This window comes from Fusarium solani (genome assembly GCF_023522795.1).
Source record: "Fusarium solani strain SB1 chromosome Unknown bctg00000015, whole genome shotgun sequence".
Classification (NCBI taxonomy): domain Eukaryota; kingdom Fungi; phylum Ascomycota; class Sordariomycetes; order Hypocreales; family Nectriaceae; genus Fusarium; species Fusarium solani.
This window is the reverse complement of record NW_027072143.1, coordinates 1,230,122-1,246,228: the sequence shown is the minus strand read 5'-3', so window position 1 is coordinate 1,246,228 and position 16,107 is coordinate 1,230,122. Positions and strand designations below refer to the sequence as shown.

Sequence of the window (16,107 nt, the reverse complement as noted above, 5' to 3'; positions counted from 1 at the left end):
AGGAAGGACGAAGACGAGAGGGGAGTTAGATCAATCAACAATCTATTCCTTTCCATCTTGAGATCATCATTCATCTTGACTTACCACCCTCGTATCCGACACCTTATTGCAAAGGGGGCTTCACACCGCCAATTGGCCCTCTAATCCGACGATCAACAGCTTCGTCAGCATCAATTCCAGCTGCCGCGCCTTGCTTCCGATAAAATGGATCCAATTGACGACTCTCACGGCTTCCCTGATGATGTTCTTCCTCCTGAGGGCCAATTCACCTCACGAGAGGAACTGGCCGCAGCAATTAACGCTTGGGCAGCGCCCCGAGGCTATGCCTTTATCTCCCAAAGGTCCACGAAGAGCTCCACTGGGAGAGCTATAGTTACCTTCATCTGTGATCGTGGAGGAGGGCCTGCACCCTCTGCAACCTCTAAGAAGCAGATCCGGAAGACCGCATCACGTCGTACAGGATGCCTCTTCTCTGTGATAGCAAAGGAGAGCCTATGTGGGACTCAATGGGCTCTCAGGCATCGTCCTAGCCCTCGCTTCCACCAGCATAATCACCCCCCAAGCTTGAGCCCAGTGGCACATCCAGTACTTCGCCAACTATCACGCCCAGATGAATCAACGGTCTATCGACTCTCTGACGCCGGCATCATGCCAAGGGAGATCAGATCCTATTTACGCACGAGCTCAGATATACTCGCCACACAGCAAGATATCTACAACTGCATTGCACGGGGCAAGCGGCAGCTTGCAGAGGGTCAAAGCAACATACATGCCCTTGCTGATCAACTCAACAATGAGGGCTTCTGGAGCGAGATTCGCCTTGACGAGACTGGCAGGGTTACGGCAGTCTTATTTGCACATCCGCAGTCACTGGGATACCTTAAGTCATATCCTGAGGTGCTTCTATTGGACTGTACGTATAAGACCAATAAGTACAGGATGTCCCTTCTTGATATAGTTGGTGTTGATGCTTGTCAATACTCCTTCTGTATTGCATTTGCGTTCCTTGGCGGCGAGGAAGAAGAAGACTTCGTCTGGGCTCTTGGAAGGCTGCGGCATATGTATGAGCTTCACGGTATAGCTATTCCTTCTGTGATCCTCACAGATCGCTGCCTGGCTTGTATGAACGCCCTTTCCTCCTCTTCTTGTTTCCCCGAGTCAGCCTTAATCTTATGCCTATGGCATATTAATAAGGCCATCTTGACCCATTGCATGCCCGCATTTACTCAGGATAAAAGCAATCCTCGAGGGCAAGAAGAGTGGAAGCAATTCTATGCTTCGTGGCATGAGATCGTTGCCTCAACGACCGAGGATATATACAACGAGAGGCTCGAGGAGTGGAAGAAGCGCTACCTTCCTGTGTATGTTGAAGAGGTGGGCTATATCATGGAGACCTGGCTGGATCCCTATAAAGAGAGATTCATCAAGGCTTGGATTCACCAACACCTCCACTTCGAGCAATTTGTTACATCGCGGGCCGAGGGCATTCATCGGCTTATTAAGAGCCATTTGAAACACTCTCAGGTCGATCTCTTTGAGGCCTGGAGGATCATTAAGCTTGTTTTGTCGAACCAGCTTTCTGAACTGAAGGCCAAGCAGGCCAAGCAGCATATCACCACACCTCTTGACGTATCTGGGGTATTATATGGCAATATCCGCGGCTGGATCTCACATGAAGCCCTGCGGAAGGTTGATGCTCAACGGGCACGGCTACTGAAAGAGCTTCCCGCGTGCACAGGGGTCTTCACGAAGACTCTTGGTCTGCCTTGTGCTCATGACCTTCAGCCTTTATTGGCGCAAGGTCACCCTCTTCAACTACATCATTTCCATTCACATTGGCATCTCCAACGCTCAGGGACCCCCCAGCTTATCATCGAGCCTCGCAAGCTATTTGATCGTCTAGCTGCTAGTTCAACACTGCCATCGTCAAGCACACAGCGCGAGCCTTCTGCATTCGAGCCCATTGAGAAGGCATCACAGCCAAGGGCGCCGTCAAAGTGTTCGAGATGCCATAACCATGGCCACAGGATGAACTCAAAGACCTGCCCCTTGCGTTATGAACATCTATTAGAGGCTCCACCCCAAGCCACCACGGTAACGCACACGGAGACACATACAGCTACTCGCTCTATAACCCGCTCACTATCCCCGTCATCCCCGTCAGGAGCCTCTGTGTTATCTGAGATTATATACGTAACAACGCATACGACAACGCACACAACAACCCGGGTTGTATCTCCTCCAGCAGCCGAATCAGCAACAACTGCTACGCCGAATATGCCCGCACTACGACCTGATGACCCCCGGGCGATTTACCAACGATATAAAGCAGCACGAGAGGCCTGGTATGCTACATTGCCTCGGGGAGCCATCAAGACCAACCAGCAATACAGGAAGGCCATGAAGCTGCCTACACGTTACTCTAAAACAGAGTATGACTGGTGCCTTGACTATAAGCAAATGGGCAGGCGTTGCAGGGTGGGAAATGGTATGAGAGAGTGGACCAAGGAGGAGATGATGAGTTATCTTGATTGGGATAAGGCCGAGACTGAGCGGGTTGAGAAGAATGTAGAGACAGAGAGGGCGGAGGAGCCTTTCTCAAGGCAGCGAGGCATGCAGCATATATGCGATGCTGCGGAGAGAGATATTGAAGTACAGAGGAGATTATATGGCGATGGGAACCCCCCTAATTAGGTAATACTTAGGTAAGTTAGAGGAAATAAAAGCGTTATGTATTATTGTGAAGATAAAGAAAAGGTAAATCTCTGAGTATTATTCTCATAGCCTAATTGCATCGTTGAATAGAGCTATGGCCGAGTTTACGCGTAGGGTCAAAGGGGCTAAGTCGCGATGGTGACGGGAGGAGGGATTGTGCGTTCTTCACGGCCACGGGCAGACTGATATGTGGCCAATAGATCATATATAACGCATTGAATAGCGGCATATCAGAAAAATTATCATCTTCCTTTAATTATATGTGTCGATGGATAGAAGAGATCTCGCTCTTGCACACACACATGCCTCTTACATAACGGATCTTATTTGTACGCCTAGACGTATGAGATATCACGTGACCTTATTTGTACGCCTAGACGTTACCTCAGGCACTCAGACCCACTCACTAAGCGAACAGACGCGCGGATCACGTGGTTCTTGTGAGAGGGCCTGAGACCAAAACTTGGCAGTTGGGTGGGATGATGCTTCGCTCCCATACAATTTTGCGGTAATCATAATGTTTCGCTGGGTCGACCCCCAACCCTACCAATTACACCACGTCATAAAGGCCTCAATTCAACACAAATCAATAAGATAAATATATTAGGAGGACCCCACAAGCCCCAAATATCCATTGATCGGATTTTTTTTTTCCCTCGCGAGGCGTTGTTGTTGAGTGGTGGCCGTCTAGGGCAGTCGCCTCGCCAAATCTCCAGCATCACCAAGCGACCACGACCCGTTGGTACCTCAATTTCCTTGCGAGGACGACTCCCACTAGACATGTGATCACGAGATCCAGATCATCCTTCTGGTAAGCTTCATTCCAATGTCCCCCCATCCGCGTTGGTTTGATTGACACCAATGCTGACTGAAAGACTAGAAGTCAGCCGACAACGAGCGCATGCGTTTCATTCCTCCTTCCAACCTTGTTCGAGTCGACATTCACGTATTGATGGTGCTGGAAATCTTGTGTATTGCAGGATGTTGGAAACTGCTGCCAAACACATGGATGACGTGCAGTTGAGTTCCAAAATTGAGTGCATCGTGGGATTCAGACCCCGCGCGGGTCAGGTCCAGGCAATTCGCAGGCTTGTAGTCGAAAAGGATGACTTGATTTTGATTGCACCCACTGGATGGGGCAAGAGCGTTGTCTTTCAGGCTGTGCCAGCACTGACTGGAGGGATCTGCATCATGATCATGCCGTTGATGCTTCTGCAAGAAGACCAGGTCAGTGACATGCCATCTGCCACAGGAAGCTGCTCATATCATTTATGTAGGCTGCCGCAATATCTCGCATTACAGGCTGCAAGCCATGCATCCTGAATGCAGGCACAAACTCAAAAACGTTGCTTGACAGTATCAAGAGAGGCGACTATACTCACGTCCTCGTCGGTCCTGAGATTGTACTGTCTGCAAGATTCAAAGCCATTCTCAACGATCCAACATTTCGAAGCAAGCTTGTACTTGTAGCCATAGATGAGGCACATGTTGTGTGGGAATGGGGTGAGTCATTCAGGAAGCATTACAGCCAGCTGGTTGTGCTGAGGAGCCTCATTCCTGGCACTGTGCCGTGGTTAGCATGCTCTGCAACTCTGGATCCTCAAACCTTGGCCAAGGTGCGTGAGTTGTGTGGATTTGACGCAAACGTCTACATCCAGCGTAGCTCTGTTGATCGCCCTGATATTTTTATTTCGTTGAAGCAGGTAGAGCATCCTCCTGCCACTTTCAAAGATCTTGAGTTCCTGATCAAGCCGGTAGAGCAGGCTGTGAAGGATGCAGTTGTAGAGTATAGCTCGAACCAGGCTCGTGCTGCTCTTGCTCTTGGTGACATTCAGGGTGCAGCACGGTTGATCTCTCTCGGTATCAGGGAGCCGTCGAACGGTCAGCTCGGCCACGGATTCAACAGCAGGCAGTGCTGCATGAAGATCTGCAAAACTGTGGTGTATTTTGACTCCATTGCAGAGCTGGAGGCGGCAGGAGCTCTGTTGACGGCAGCTTTGATGAGGGCCGGTTGTTCCAAGACGGCAGCAAGGAATGCAATCCAGGCATATCACTCAGAGCTTGCAGACTTTGATAAGACCTCAATCTCGCAGGAATTTGTGAAGCCTGACTGTCAAAGAGCCCAAGATAGCTCAAGACACCGCATTATCTTGGCTACAGATGCCATGGGTATGGGCATCAATAATCCTGACATCAGACTTGTCGTTCAGTGGAAGCAACCAGCCACACTCTGCTCCCTATGGCAGCGGGCCGGTCGAGCTGCTAGAGGGGCTGACATCAGAGGGGAGTTTATCTGGTTCGTGGAGCCGTGGTGCACTGCAGCATCATCCATACCCAGAAATGAAGTTCAAGGGCCTCTGCAGCCGAATACGCCGAAGAGCCGGCTCTCTCAAGAGCTGCTGGGCGTAATCAATAATCAGAGCTGTATTCGAAAGAGCATCCTCACCTTCTTCGGTGAAGATGCAACCTCATATTTGCACCCGGTCGGGGCATCGTCATGCTGCTCTCTCTGTCGAGGTGACAAGACAGTCTCCCAGGGTACAGTGACCTTTCAGCAGCCGAAGATTCTGATGTCGCAGAAACATATTGTCGATGCTGTGAGAGTTGCTCTTCTGAAGTGGAGGAAAGAGACTGCTAGGACCTTGTTATCCTCAACGGACTCAAGGGAGAAGGAAGACTGGATCATGCCAATGCCAGCGGTACGCCAACTATCACAAGCAGCATCTTCGGTAGACTCTGTCGACACTCTAGGGTTGCTGGTTTGTTCCCGTTGGTCGGAGTGGGAGGTGCACGCAGTTTCAGTTGTAGAATTGATGAAGAAAACGTGTTCTGAAGCTGTCGCTGCGAAGAACGCAAGATATCCACCAAGGCGTCGTCGTCTGGCTGAGATTGATGGCAACAACCAGGAATGGATGAACAGACAGCAGAAGAGGATGAAAGTCTTCAGATCGTAGAATACGCGTCACGGATCCCCATACCCATCAAAGAACTGATCGGCTTCATCGAATGCTTCTTCCTCGGCGTCAAAGTCGTCTGCCGTGACAGTCTGCGTAGCCATGCACTCCTTCTGGTTGAATTTGCCCAGTGCTGGACCAGCCAACCTCGGAGCTGCAGCATCAAACAAATCTATAGCTTCATGATTGACTGGCCTGCGCTGCGTGCCAGAAATGGAGCCACTGTCTGTTAGTGCTTCTGCCATGATGATGATGTCACGAGCAACACTCTTGTCTGGATGTTTGCCGTTGTGGCCCATGTCCAGGAAAGACTCCATATTCTCTGCCAGAGACCTGAAAAACTCGGTGTTCAGGGCACAGTTCTCTATGAGATATTTGACGGTGATGGCCGAACCACGGCGGTCCTTAAATATCGTTTTCAACGTGCCGTTGTGGAACTCAACCAGTCTATCGGTCTCATACCAGCTGTCATCTGCGCCAACCGTGTTCACAAGACTATTTGCCATTATGGCTCTCTGAAGCTCTGGCGACGCAGCTTCCGTGGTGGTCAGACGCAAGAAATAGAGCATTTCATATGCGTACTTGTGCTGGCCGGATCCATGAAAATAGACTGCACTTCGTCGGATGGAACGCAGAAGCAAACCAAGGTCAGCATGCTTGATAGCATGTTTCATAGTCAGGTAGTTCTGAGACTGCTGGAGGAAGAGTATGTGATTCCTGACCTCTAGATTTTTAGTGTATCGCGCGTCGAAGATGTAAGACTCGACAATTTTATCCACGAGCTCGTTAATTTGTACTGTATCATAGCTTCTGAGGATATTCCTGATATCTGACTCCGTACGGCCAAGGTCAAGCGCTGCAAGGGTTGACCACATGATGGCACAGATTCTGGCTTGAAAACTGTGGATGACGAGCTGCTCCAGCGAGTAAAAGTCCGCTTTCTTCTTCTGTATGCCCTTGCGGATCCAGAGATTTGCGGCATAATAGAGTGTTGCTTTGCTGCCGTCACCTGCTGCACCGAAGTGCACTCGGCTCAACATGTAGAGGTAGTTCATTCTCAAATGAAAGAGAGCTGGCACCGGTAGTGCCCATCGCAAGCCGTCGACGGCCCGGGCAGATCTGGATCGACGCGACTTGACTGTTCTGATTCGTTGAGTCGTCTTCTGGTCGCCATAAATGAGGAAAAGCCGCTCCTGGAATACGTCTTCTGGCAGCTTGTATTGCTCTTCGAAGATGTTCGCTAGAACATTCAGGTTGCCCACGTTTGTGCTCTCGTCGTGTGGAATAGGCCCTAGAGAGGCATGACTCGTCTTCTGTCTTGCTAGGATATCAATCGCTGGCATTGAAGGAGGATTCGACATGGCAATGCAATCCGGAAATGCACTTTTTATAGCGTCATAGACAAGATATCGGGAAGCCTATGACTTTATGGTATCAGCCACTTGAACAGAATACAGGCAACTGGATTCTTACCTCCAATTCCATGGCATCTCTCTCATTTCCCGGTGCGCAGATGATATCCGTCAGTCTCAGCTTTATCGACTGGTTCAGCATGCTCTGCTTCAGTCCACCTTCTGGCATTTCGATGCCAGAAATAAGCTGACCAGTAGTTACTGATCGAAACGAGTCTTCATTGTCAACTCGCTGCTCCTTGACATGTTCCATCTGCTCGAAGTTGTCGTATGCAGTGACGACTGTTGGCTGCTGTCCTCTCGAGGTCACTTCTCCGGCGGCTACATCTGACTGTCTCTTTACGGCGCGCAAAACCGTCTGGTAAGAGCTGCAGAGCCCAAGCCGGCACAGAGCTTCCAGTTGTCTTCTTTTGACACCTTTGGAGTGTAGATATAGACCCATTTGTAACTGGAAACCTGATGCCTCTTTCAGATGCATTGAGCGGCACATCACTGCCAGTATAGTGATGAGACATCCTTGTTGTGGGCTATACTGCTCTTCATTGCCAGCCGAATTGACATGCCATGGCAACATTGCGGGACGGAGAATGCTCATGAGTAACGGACAACTATCATCTGCAGCCTTGATGACTTTGCCCATGTTCAGTCGTGTGAAGGCGCCGGCTTCTGCTTGCTGTGTTGCTCGAAAGGGTGGCATCTCGCATAGCTTCTTCACCTCCCGCCGCAAGTTGACACGCCCGACATCAAGGTGAGAGATGAGGCGATAGCGGGCACATACCTGGCTATCGTCCGCCGAGTCATTGTCTCCCATATATATCTTCAAGACCGCCGGATCCTCATATGCCGCCTTAGAAAATGCAGCTCTTCTCTTGCCACTGGCTGCGCCTTTAGCTGTCGACAGTGCTTTGACAAAATCGCCAATGCTGAAGTATAGGTCATCTCGCATATATTTGATAGCCAGCTCCAGCTTTTCGTCATTGCTACGTGCAGACTGTCGGGCAGATGTATTGGGTTCGACGAAGGCAGGCGGACTGCTCATCGCCGGGAGGGAGGAAAGAGGTGACGTGGGCGGCTCTATGTCGATATCCATGTCGATATCCATGTCAAGAACTAACTTGTCGCGGCGTCGTGAAGGCGAATTGACGGCTTCAACAGGCGGCGTGTCACGTTCTCAATAATACGCAGTGATGTAGATGTAGTCACGGTGACGAAGCATTATTCCATACAAATTTACAGTTGTGGGCTCAGGCCCTCTGGGAGCCATTACCCCTTTAGGGAAGGCGTCGCGCTGTTAAGCGCGCCCAGTGGGTCTGAGTGCCTGAGGTAAGCCTAGACGTACATGTATGGGTCCCCCGATCTGCTGATGGCTGGGATGTGGATACTAAGTGAGTAGCTGTGCTCCTCTCAGATACATGGAACTTAGACCTTTCAAGAACACATCATCTTCACTCCCGCAATATTGTTTCATCAGAATAATGAGGTGCCGTAAGCGAAGCTTGCACAGTAGGCGAGGAGGGTTGGACAATTGGGGTATGTGCGGCAGCGGGGGAGCGTTCAGTAGCTTTCGCAATACATCCCCGGGCCAGCATGCCTTTGACTAACGATGGCTCTCGGACCACCGAAATCGCCTCGGCCGGGCCAGCCAAACTTGGGACTGCGGCTGGGATTACACCCGGCTGCGGGACTGACCTTGAGGCCGGCGCCTCCTGCATGAGCAAATCCTGGAACCTCAGAGGACACACTCGCGAGGACCTCGTGTGACCAACAGCATGGCATCTACTACATGTGCTGGGCGCTTTGTTTCCAGGTTGAGAGATCTCAAATCCAGAGGGTTCTCGCTTGGTGCTTGTTGCAGGCTGACCTCTCTTCCTAATAATACCCTGCTGCGGGGCCCGATGTGGCTCTAGTATGGGCCGGGGCCGATCCGCGCCTCGCTTTAAGTTCCAGTGAGGATGGAAATGATCAAGCAAAAGGCTGCGCCGTTCCTCCTCAAGTTTCTTCAGGGTGTGAGAACATGGTAGTCCGTGTGAGGAGGTGAAAGACTGACTGCAGGGAGCTTGGGGAGATGCCAAAGCTAACTTCCGTTGTTCTTGCACCTTGCGCAGGGCCTGGTGGGAAACCCAACCCTGCACAGCCTCGAACATTTCTCCAGAGATATCCAAAGGTGTCCGTATCTGTTGGGAAGCTCGTATATGATTCAGCTCCTTCAATTGGTTGGTGACCGCGTGGCGCATGGCCTGCCAAGAATCGAAGAGGTCAAATGTGGAGGTCTTGATATATGATTTGATCAAGGAATGAATTCCCTCGGCCCTGAAAAACAAACATTAGCTTCCCGACTTCTATATATGGCTCTGGGCAACTACCTAGAGGTGGCCACGTTACCAAAATGCAGATACTTATCCACCCATGCTTTGATGATTCTCTCTTTGTGCGGCTCGAGCCAGTACAGCTTGATGTACCCGACGGCTCTGGGTTATCTATCGGCGTACTTGAGCTCGAACTTGGCTAGGCGCTCTTTAAATATCTCTTCCGTTGGAGAACTCACGATAGAGTGCCAAAAACTATAGAACTCATTCCATTCTTCGTCCTCTGTTCGGCCGCTTTTCTGGCCATTTTTCATCGTAAAGTCCGGCTGGCAATACTGCAGGATTGCCTTGTTGACATGCCAGAGACAAATCAGGGCCTTGGAGGTAGGGAACCAGGTTGCAGTTGCATTTATCGCAGCGAGACATCGGTCAGTCAAGACCACAGAAGGGAGTTCATGATAATAGAGTGATTTGAGATGATGAAGAGCCCACGAATAGTCTTCTTCCGATTCACTGGACAGAAATGCAAATGCGATGCAGAAAGAACGCTGACAAGAGTCAACTCCGACCATGTCAAGCAGCGGCATGGCGTGCTTGTTTGTCTTATAGGTACAATCCAACAGCAGTACGTCCGGATTGCTTTGCAGATATGCAACAGAGTCGGGGTGGGCAAAGAATATGGCCGTCAGCCGATTATCCGAGTCCAATCGAACCCGGCACCAGAAACCCTCTTCCTGTAATTGGTCAACTAAAGCTTGGATGCTGCTCTGGCCCTCACGCAGATCTCTTCTCGTTGCCGCAATTCGATTATAGATGTCTTGCTGCGTCGCCAGGGTATCTGAACTGTTGTGGAGATACGTCCTGATATCTCGAGGGGCAGCGCCGGCCGTTGTCAGGCTCGAAACAATCGCCGCATCCCTCTCGTTAAGTCGGCGATGCGCTGGGTGTGCTGACGCGTCCGGACTCGGCGGATGATTGTGCTGGGCACACTCCTTGTCTGGTCGATGGCTTAGGACCCACGTATTTCCATCTAATGATTGTTTGGCCAGCACTGAGAACTTGCAGCCGGTTCTCCGACTACAAGTGCGGCGTTGTCGTGTAATAGATGTGCTCGGTGGGAGTTTATTTCGATCACAGGCAAATACGACTTTGATTCGGCCACTTGATGTCTTCAATGACTTCCCCGTCGTGAATGCATAACCACGGGGTTTCGCCCAAGAATTGATGGCTGCCAATAGAGATTCACGGGATTCATAGATGCCTTCAGGTGGGAGGACATCATCCGGGAAGGTAAGCTGGTGGTTTTGGTCCATCTTCGTTGGTTGTGTTGCTATCGTACAGAGCGCGGGTCGCGTCGATTAGGTCTGAGGCGCGCTGGCTAATCAGATGACGACTGCTGACATAATTTGGGCACCTAGGTGCCCATGTATTGGCCGCCGGGTGCAGTGTACGGGGCGGTGCACGTAGGGGCTCCCGAAGGTGTGTCAATTCCGCCCCGATGATGGGGTCGGCCTGATTTACTATGCGAATTTCAGTCTTCTAAACCCTCTAGCTAGCACACTCCCCTCAAAGGGAGCTCCCGCCGGGCCCTGATGTACCTACATAATCAGGGCACCTTCGTTCTTCTACATGAGTTGCATGCTATGGGCTCGTCACCATCCCGGACCTCTCCCGCAGTCATGGCAGTAAAGGGCTCGAACAGATGACTCTGGCTTGCATCAGGCCAATAAGCAGGCTTTGACAGGGGTCACGAAACCCACCGGCTGTAATCAATGTCCTGTACGGACTTGGGTTTGAAAATAGGTAGGTGGGTAAGCGGGATTGCTACTTGAGGGCATGTGATATACCCAAAGATCCATACATTTCAGCTTGAAGCAGAGCCTGCTTGATACATGGGGGCTGAGCCTGCAGACCGGCCCGGTTCCCTGTCTGCCTGTGCTTGGTACTACCGGCTTCACCGGGCCGGTCTACAGGCTTGCATTACGGCTTAGCAGAAGATTTCTCATCGCATTTGCGATCATCGGTGAAAAGGAAAAAAGTCAAGCAGGAAGCTTACGTTGGACTTTATTGGCCACAAGCATCTGGGATGGGACCCATGGAACGATCCGTGCACATTGAGCATGACATCCCCCACAATTGTTTTTCTCGCGGGGGGACCCATCGCGGGCGGCCTCATCGGCCACATCTAGAAAGCCTCTCTACCCACCAAAAGCAGGGGTGGCCTCGGCTGTGTCACCCATGCCCCACTCAGTATTTCCCCTCGTCTTGAAACTCTCTCCTTTTTAACATCTTTCCTTGGCGGCTGCTGTTAGCACTGCATGGGTGCAAGGATGCTTTTCAGGCCACCACGGCGCAGCCCTTGCAGCCAAGGGGATGTATATTCCCATCAGCTGCCACAAGAAAGGATGAAGAGAGTTGACTTCCTTGCTGGACCTTGCCCACAATCACAATCGAGGCCGCGATCTTGAGCCTCGATCACAGTAAAACAAGCTGACAAAGCCCTCCAGGGCTTTCATCGAAACACCCACCAACCAAGACCCCAACGAGGTAAGGAGTTTGAACAGTTGCGACGGTGTATGAATACACTTTCGTTCGGCCGTGGCGGTACGGAATAGCGACGAATTCTAGCCATGGATACCAACAGGTAGCTCGCTACGCGCGCAGCAAGGCATTTCCTGCTCCGTCTCATCCAATTTTCGTGTGAGGCGCAGCTGAATGGCACAGCTGGGAAAGTTGAACAATTCCATCGTCAGCTGGGACGTGAATTTGTGTAACTGGTGCAACGGAATGGGGGTTTCAAGACCCCGGTTGCTCGGCTGCGTGGAGGTTGCCTGAGCTGCGCCCATGGACACGGGTCTAGGCATCATCAATCACGGCATGATAAATAGTAGAAGTCAGACGCATTACTAGCATTGCTGTCACTTCCATTGACCTCGTTAAACTGATCATCATGTCTTCACAAAACTCCCCGGCCAGCTTTGGGGCCATCGGCGTTGAACCACCAGTGCTATCCGTAGCCTCCTCACCCGCTTCCATTGTTTTTGAATGGGTAGCTCTCCTACCTCTAGCCATTTATCTTGCAAGCAGCCGGCTTCCACACCGTCTGGTTGGCCATACTTCATTGACAGGCCACGTGCCTATTGCCCTTTTCCCTCGTTTAGGAGTGTTGGGGACCATTGCCGAGTTCCTCCAACAAGGTCAAGACTTCTTCGATCGCGCTTCTTCAGTAAATGACCTTCGTCGGAAAGTCTGGGACGTCAACTGGGGCAGCATCTTCCCCTGTGCCAATGGAGCCGTGGCGGCTATTCTCAGCGCTCATGCCCTTCGGGGGGTTAAGGCCCAGAAGGTACCAGAGGACGTGCATCAAATCCCTAGCTTGAACGAATCGTTCAGACCACTCAAGCCCGATAGCCCTTTTCGCCGTTACCAGAAGCTTAATGTTCTTCACTTCACCGAAATTGCGGAGAACGTCAGCCATTCACGATGCCTTTGGAATGGCTTTCCCATGGCATTGGAAGTGCTCCTTCTTATCGGGCTTCTAGGGATCAGCATTGTCTGTTTTCTCTTTGGCGTGTACGGGACAGCTGCCGCGGTCCTCCTTGCAGTTCTTTTGCGGATTGGCAGACATCTCATGGTCATCGAGCGACCTAGCGGCTATTTGAGGAACAATGAGGGCGACCAAGCAGGCTGTATGCTTGTCTCTCTTCATGAAAATGCGTCGACATGGGATCTTTACGTTGGCTCCCGTGGCGTCATTGACACCATTCTAAACAAGACAATGGTCCAGGATGTCAAGTCTCCTCTGGGTGTTTGGCATGCCTACGGACTGCGACTTTTGGAGGGACTACAGATTCTCATCATGACCTATGCCGCTGCTCAGAGAGGCTGGGATGGGGTTGCATTGCTCTCTCTTGTAGTTGTCGCCTGGGCAATTGACTCCATCGCCTGCAACAATGACCGCATAGCTGCACAATGGCTCAAGCAAGAGGGGGTTCGAGTGGATGCGACGACACTGGAGTTTAGCGGCCGAACGCCCATGATTGGAACGATTCAAGCCTTGGGAAACCAGAGGTCTACGACCTGGATGGACGGAATTCTCACCCCCTCGAACCGCCGCGATGTATGGCTTCGAAAGCTGGCATGCCAGGACGTTGACCCAAGCTTTGAGAAGGACCTGAGTATTAGTGATAAAGAGTGGGTTGATCTGAATGAGAAGTTGACAATCGTGACACGAGCCATGATACCCCCACATGTCAAAGCCGAGACGAGCTCACGAAGGGATTCTGGATAGTCAGGGGCCGCTTTATAACGCATACTTTTCTTACTCACCTAGCTCTATATCATGTTCCCGTTCCTCTGCTTGATCCTTCGTCCAAATGGAAATATTTTAGCCCGCAGATATAGATATTGCATGCTATGAGATCCTTTGCCTTTTCTTCCTATTATCTTGTTCCACGGGCGACCCTTGTCTCGTGTTTCCATCCACACTTTGTTCATCAAGAGGACCGACCGAGATTTTGAGTACGTACTCTCTCAACTCAGTCTCTCGTGACAGATTCATCGACCTTTCCTGTCGGGGCCTGGGAAGAATATGTACACCAACAAGGAGATTATCCGTCTTCTCCATAGTGACCGCCGGGTAGTCTGGATGAGATGGCAAAGTGTGATAGATCTGGAAGGCCAATGCATCGTACGTCCCGGACTCATCACGCCGTGGATCTCCTAATCTTTTCCACGGGCCCTCCCCTCTCCCTAAGATCCCAATATGTGGAGAGTAGTCCTCTTTGAGCTTGATGATGACGTCCATCTCCCACTTCATCCCCTCGTCGTCGAGCTCAATTGTCAGGAATACTACCCTGTTCGGCTCAACAGAAAGCTCTTCTGTCTTGACACTATCAACTAATGTGCAGTGAGAGTCGCTCAGAAGCTGTATGCTGTCACTAGTACCAGAAGGGCCGAAGGGTGCGGCATATTTGCCAACAATTCTGATCTGCTCGGGATATTTAAGAACAAACATTGACGAGGAGGCGAGTCGGTTCGAGTCGTTATTAGCGCTAATGAGAATCGGTCCGGGGCTGCATTCTTCTTTCCACTCATGGTGATTAATTTGGCTCATGATGCCAAGTTCATCGACGCGTATTCGATGATAGATATTAGCATCGGCATCGTAGTTGAGATATATGCCAATTTTCTGACAATGGGCACCGTCGTCGGAACTAATGCCACAGTTCAGTTGAATGAGACTAACATTGTCTTTCTGTCCCCAATGCTTGGCGGTGATTTCCAAGCCCCGATTGGTCATGGAGAAAGTGTTGCCGTAGTGTCTCAATGCCTTGACTTTGGAAGCATCCCAAAAGTCTTTGACTGAACGTGCCAGAATCCCCCATCCGGACCTGATGGTGCAGAGCCCTAGCTTGCCTTGATGTCTGGGATCGAGAGAGCGCCCACTGTTTCCCTGTTGCATTTTCCAGGCAAACAATGAGTCATCGTCATGGACCATAATAAGCTGATGCTGGAGTCGATTAAAGGCCTGCCTTCTTCCTTCTCCATAGATCAGGGGTAGGCTAATTCCAAATAGACCTAGCAATGAGTATGTCTCATCTTCCTCGACCGTTGTTTTGCGCCCAGAAGCCCACGAGAATCTCATTGCTATCGAGCATGAAGCAAAGTCTGTCGGGTTGAAGCTTGTCAAGTGATCGGCCTCAATGTTACTCGCTTCTTCCACCTCGGCGGCCCAGTTCTCTCGAGTCCCAAGCCGGAGCCATGTTCGATCCACAAACACCAAGTAGTGAGGAGCAAGAAGCTCTTGCAGAGTCCAGCCCCTGGTGAACCACTTGGAATTGATGAAGAAGCTCTTGAGGGCTTCATGGAGCAGGCTGCTGGGGTTGGCGGCGTTTCCACTGCCGAGGGTTTCATCAAGATCCGCATTTCCAGGGAGATCCATATTTTTGATGTCTTTGTGGACATCAACGTCTTCGAGATGAGCGTAACAGATACCGGCATTCTGGTACCATCGAAACATGGCATTGATAGCCTCTTGAGTGTCTGCCGGATTGGTCTTGTCGATGCAGCAGGTATCCATCCACGCCCACTCCCAACCATCCTGTGCAGCACGGTCACAGTATTTTTTCAGCTTAGACCAGCCTTTCTGCTTGTACAAATCATTCGTGATATCTCCCTTTCTCGTTTTCATGTCCTGATAAGTGATCTCATCCTTAGATGATATCCATGTGTGCGAGAGAATAGCGTAGGAAGGGAGGGGGGCGGGGACGTCGCTGGCCTCAAAGAGCTCGTAAGACTTAGTTTGTAGCAGTCTCATATTAGCTCGAAGCTCGCTAGAGGCTATGCAGAATGTGTTAAACGAGTGCGTTTGACCTAGCAAGCAGGAATCGAGGTTGAAAGAGCCTTGTTCTTCTCTGAACTAAACGATGCAGATGACCCCTGTTTAACCGTCCCAAAAGCTTAACCAATCGGAATCGAGCGGAGGATTTGATCCGATACGCTCGGACCACTCAAATCTCGCTCACTTGATGCCCCGCGGAGGATGACAGATTAGGTTCGTTAGTGTAGACCCACAAGGCGGACCGGCCCGAGGCTCCGCCCAGCGATTTTCAGGGGACTTTTCTAATAATTCGTGGGATGAAAGATGATTGAGGTGTTGAGATCCATTGCTTAACGGATCAATGGCTATTCCGATCCATTGGTGGCGAGGATGTGGAT

General features: G+C 50.9%; 6 protein-coding genes across 6 annotated transcripts; 3 read left to right on the top strand and 3 right to left on the bottom strand.

Moving 5' to 3' along the window:
- Nucleotides 1-204: 204 nt before the first annotated feature.
- MRS44_018315 (uncharacterized protein) lies at nucleotides 205-2,694 on the top strand (the record flags this gene model as incomplete). Its single annotated transcript, XM_065616510.1, has 1 exon — nucleotides 205-2,694. One exon carries the CDS (start codon nucleotides 205-207, stop codon nucleotides 2,692-2,694), a length of 2,490 nt encoding a protein of 829 aa, XP_065472582.1.
- A 1,002-nt stretch (nucleotides 2,695-3,696) lies between these two features.
- Nucleotides 3,697-5,669, top strand: MRS44_018314 (uncharacterized protein; the record flags this gene model as incomplete). Its single annotated transcript, XM_065616509.1, has 2 exons — nucleotides 3,697-3,942; nucleotides 3,993-5,669. The coding sequence occupies 2 exons, from the start codon at nucleotides 3,697-3,699 to the stop codon at nucleotides 5,667-5,669; spliced, it is 1,923 nt and encodes a 640-aa protein (XP_065472581.1).
- Nucleotides 5,670-5,677: 8 nt separating this feature from the next.
- On the bottom strand, nucleotides 5,678-8,171 carry MRS44_018313 (uncharacterized protein; the record flags this gene model as incomplete). Its single annotated transcript, XM_065616508.1, has 2 exons — nucleotides 5,678-7,087; nucleotides 7,143-8,171. The coding sequence occupies 2 exons, from the start codon at nucleotides 8,169-8,171 to the stop codon at nucleotides 5,678-5,680; spliced, it is 2,439 nt and encodes an 812-aa protein (XP_065472580.1).
- Nucleotides 8,172-9,554: 1,383 nt separating this feature from the next.
- MRS44_018312 (uncharacterized protein) lies at nucleotides 9,555-10,700 on the bottom strand (the record flags this gene model as incomplete). The annotated part of the gene is made up of 1 exon (XM_065616507.1): nucleotides 9,555-10,700. The coding sequence occupies one exon, from the start codon at nucleotides 10,698-10,700 to the stop codon at nucleotides 9,555-9,557; it is 1,146 nt and encodes a 381-aa protein (XP_065472579.1).
- Nucleotides 10,701-12,337: 1,637 nt separating this feature from the next.
- MRS44_018311 (uncharacterized protein) lies at nucleotides 12,338-13,678 on the top strand (the record flags this gene model as incomplete). The annotated part of the gene is made up of 1 exon (XM_065616506.1): nucleotides 12,338-13,678. One exon carries the CDS (start codon nucleotides 12,338-12,340, stop codon nucleotides 13,676-13,678), a length of 1,341 nt encoding a protein of 446 aa, XP_065472578.1.
- Nucleotides 13,679-13,801: 123 nt separating this feature from the next.
- On the bottom strand, nucleotides 13,802-15,706 carry MRS44_018310 (uncharacterized protein; the record flags this gene model as incomplete). Its single annotated transcript, XM_065616505.1, has 1 exon — nucleotides 13,802-15,706. The coding sequence occupies one exon, from the start codon at nucleotides 15,704-15,706 to the stop codon at nucleotides 13,802-13,804; it is 1,905 nt and encodes a 634-aa protein (XP_065472577.1).
- Between the last annotated feature and the right edge of the window lie 401 nt (nucleotides 15,707-16,107).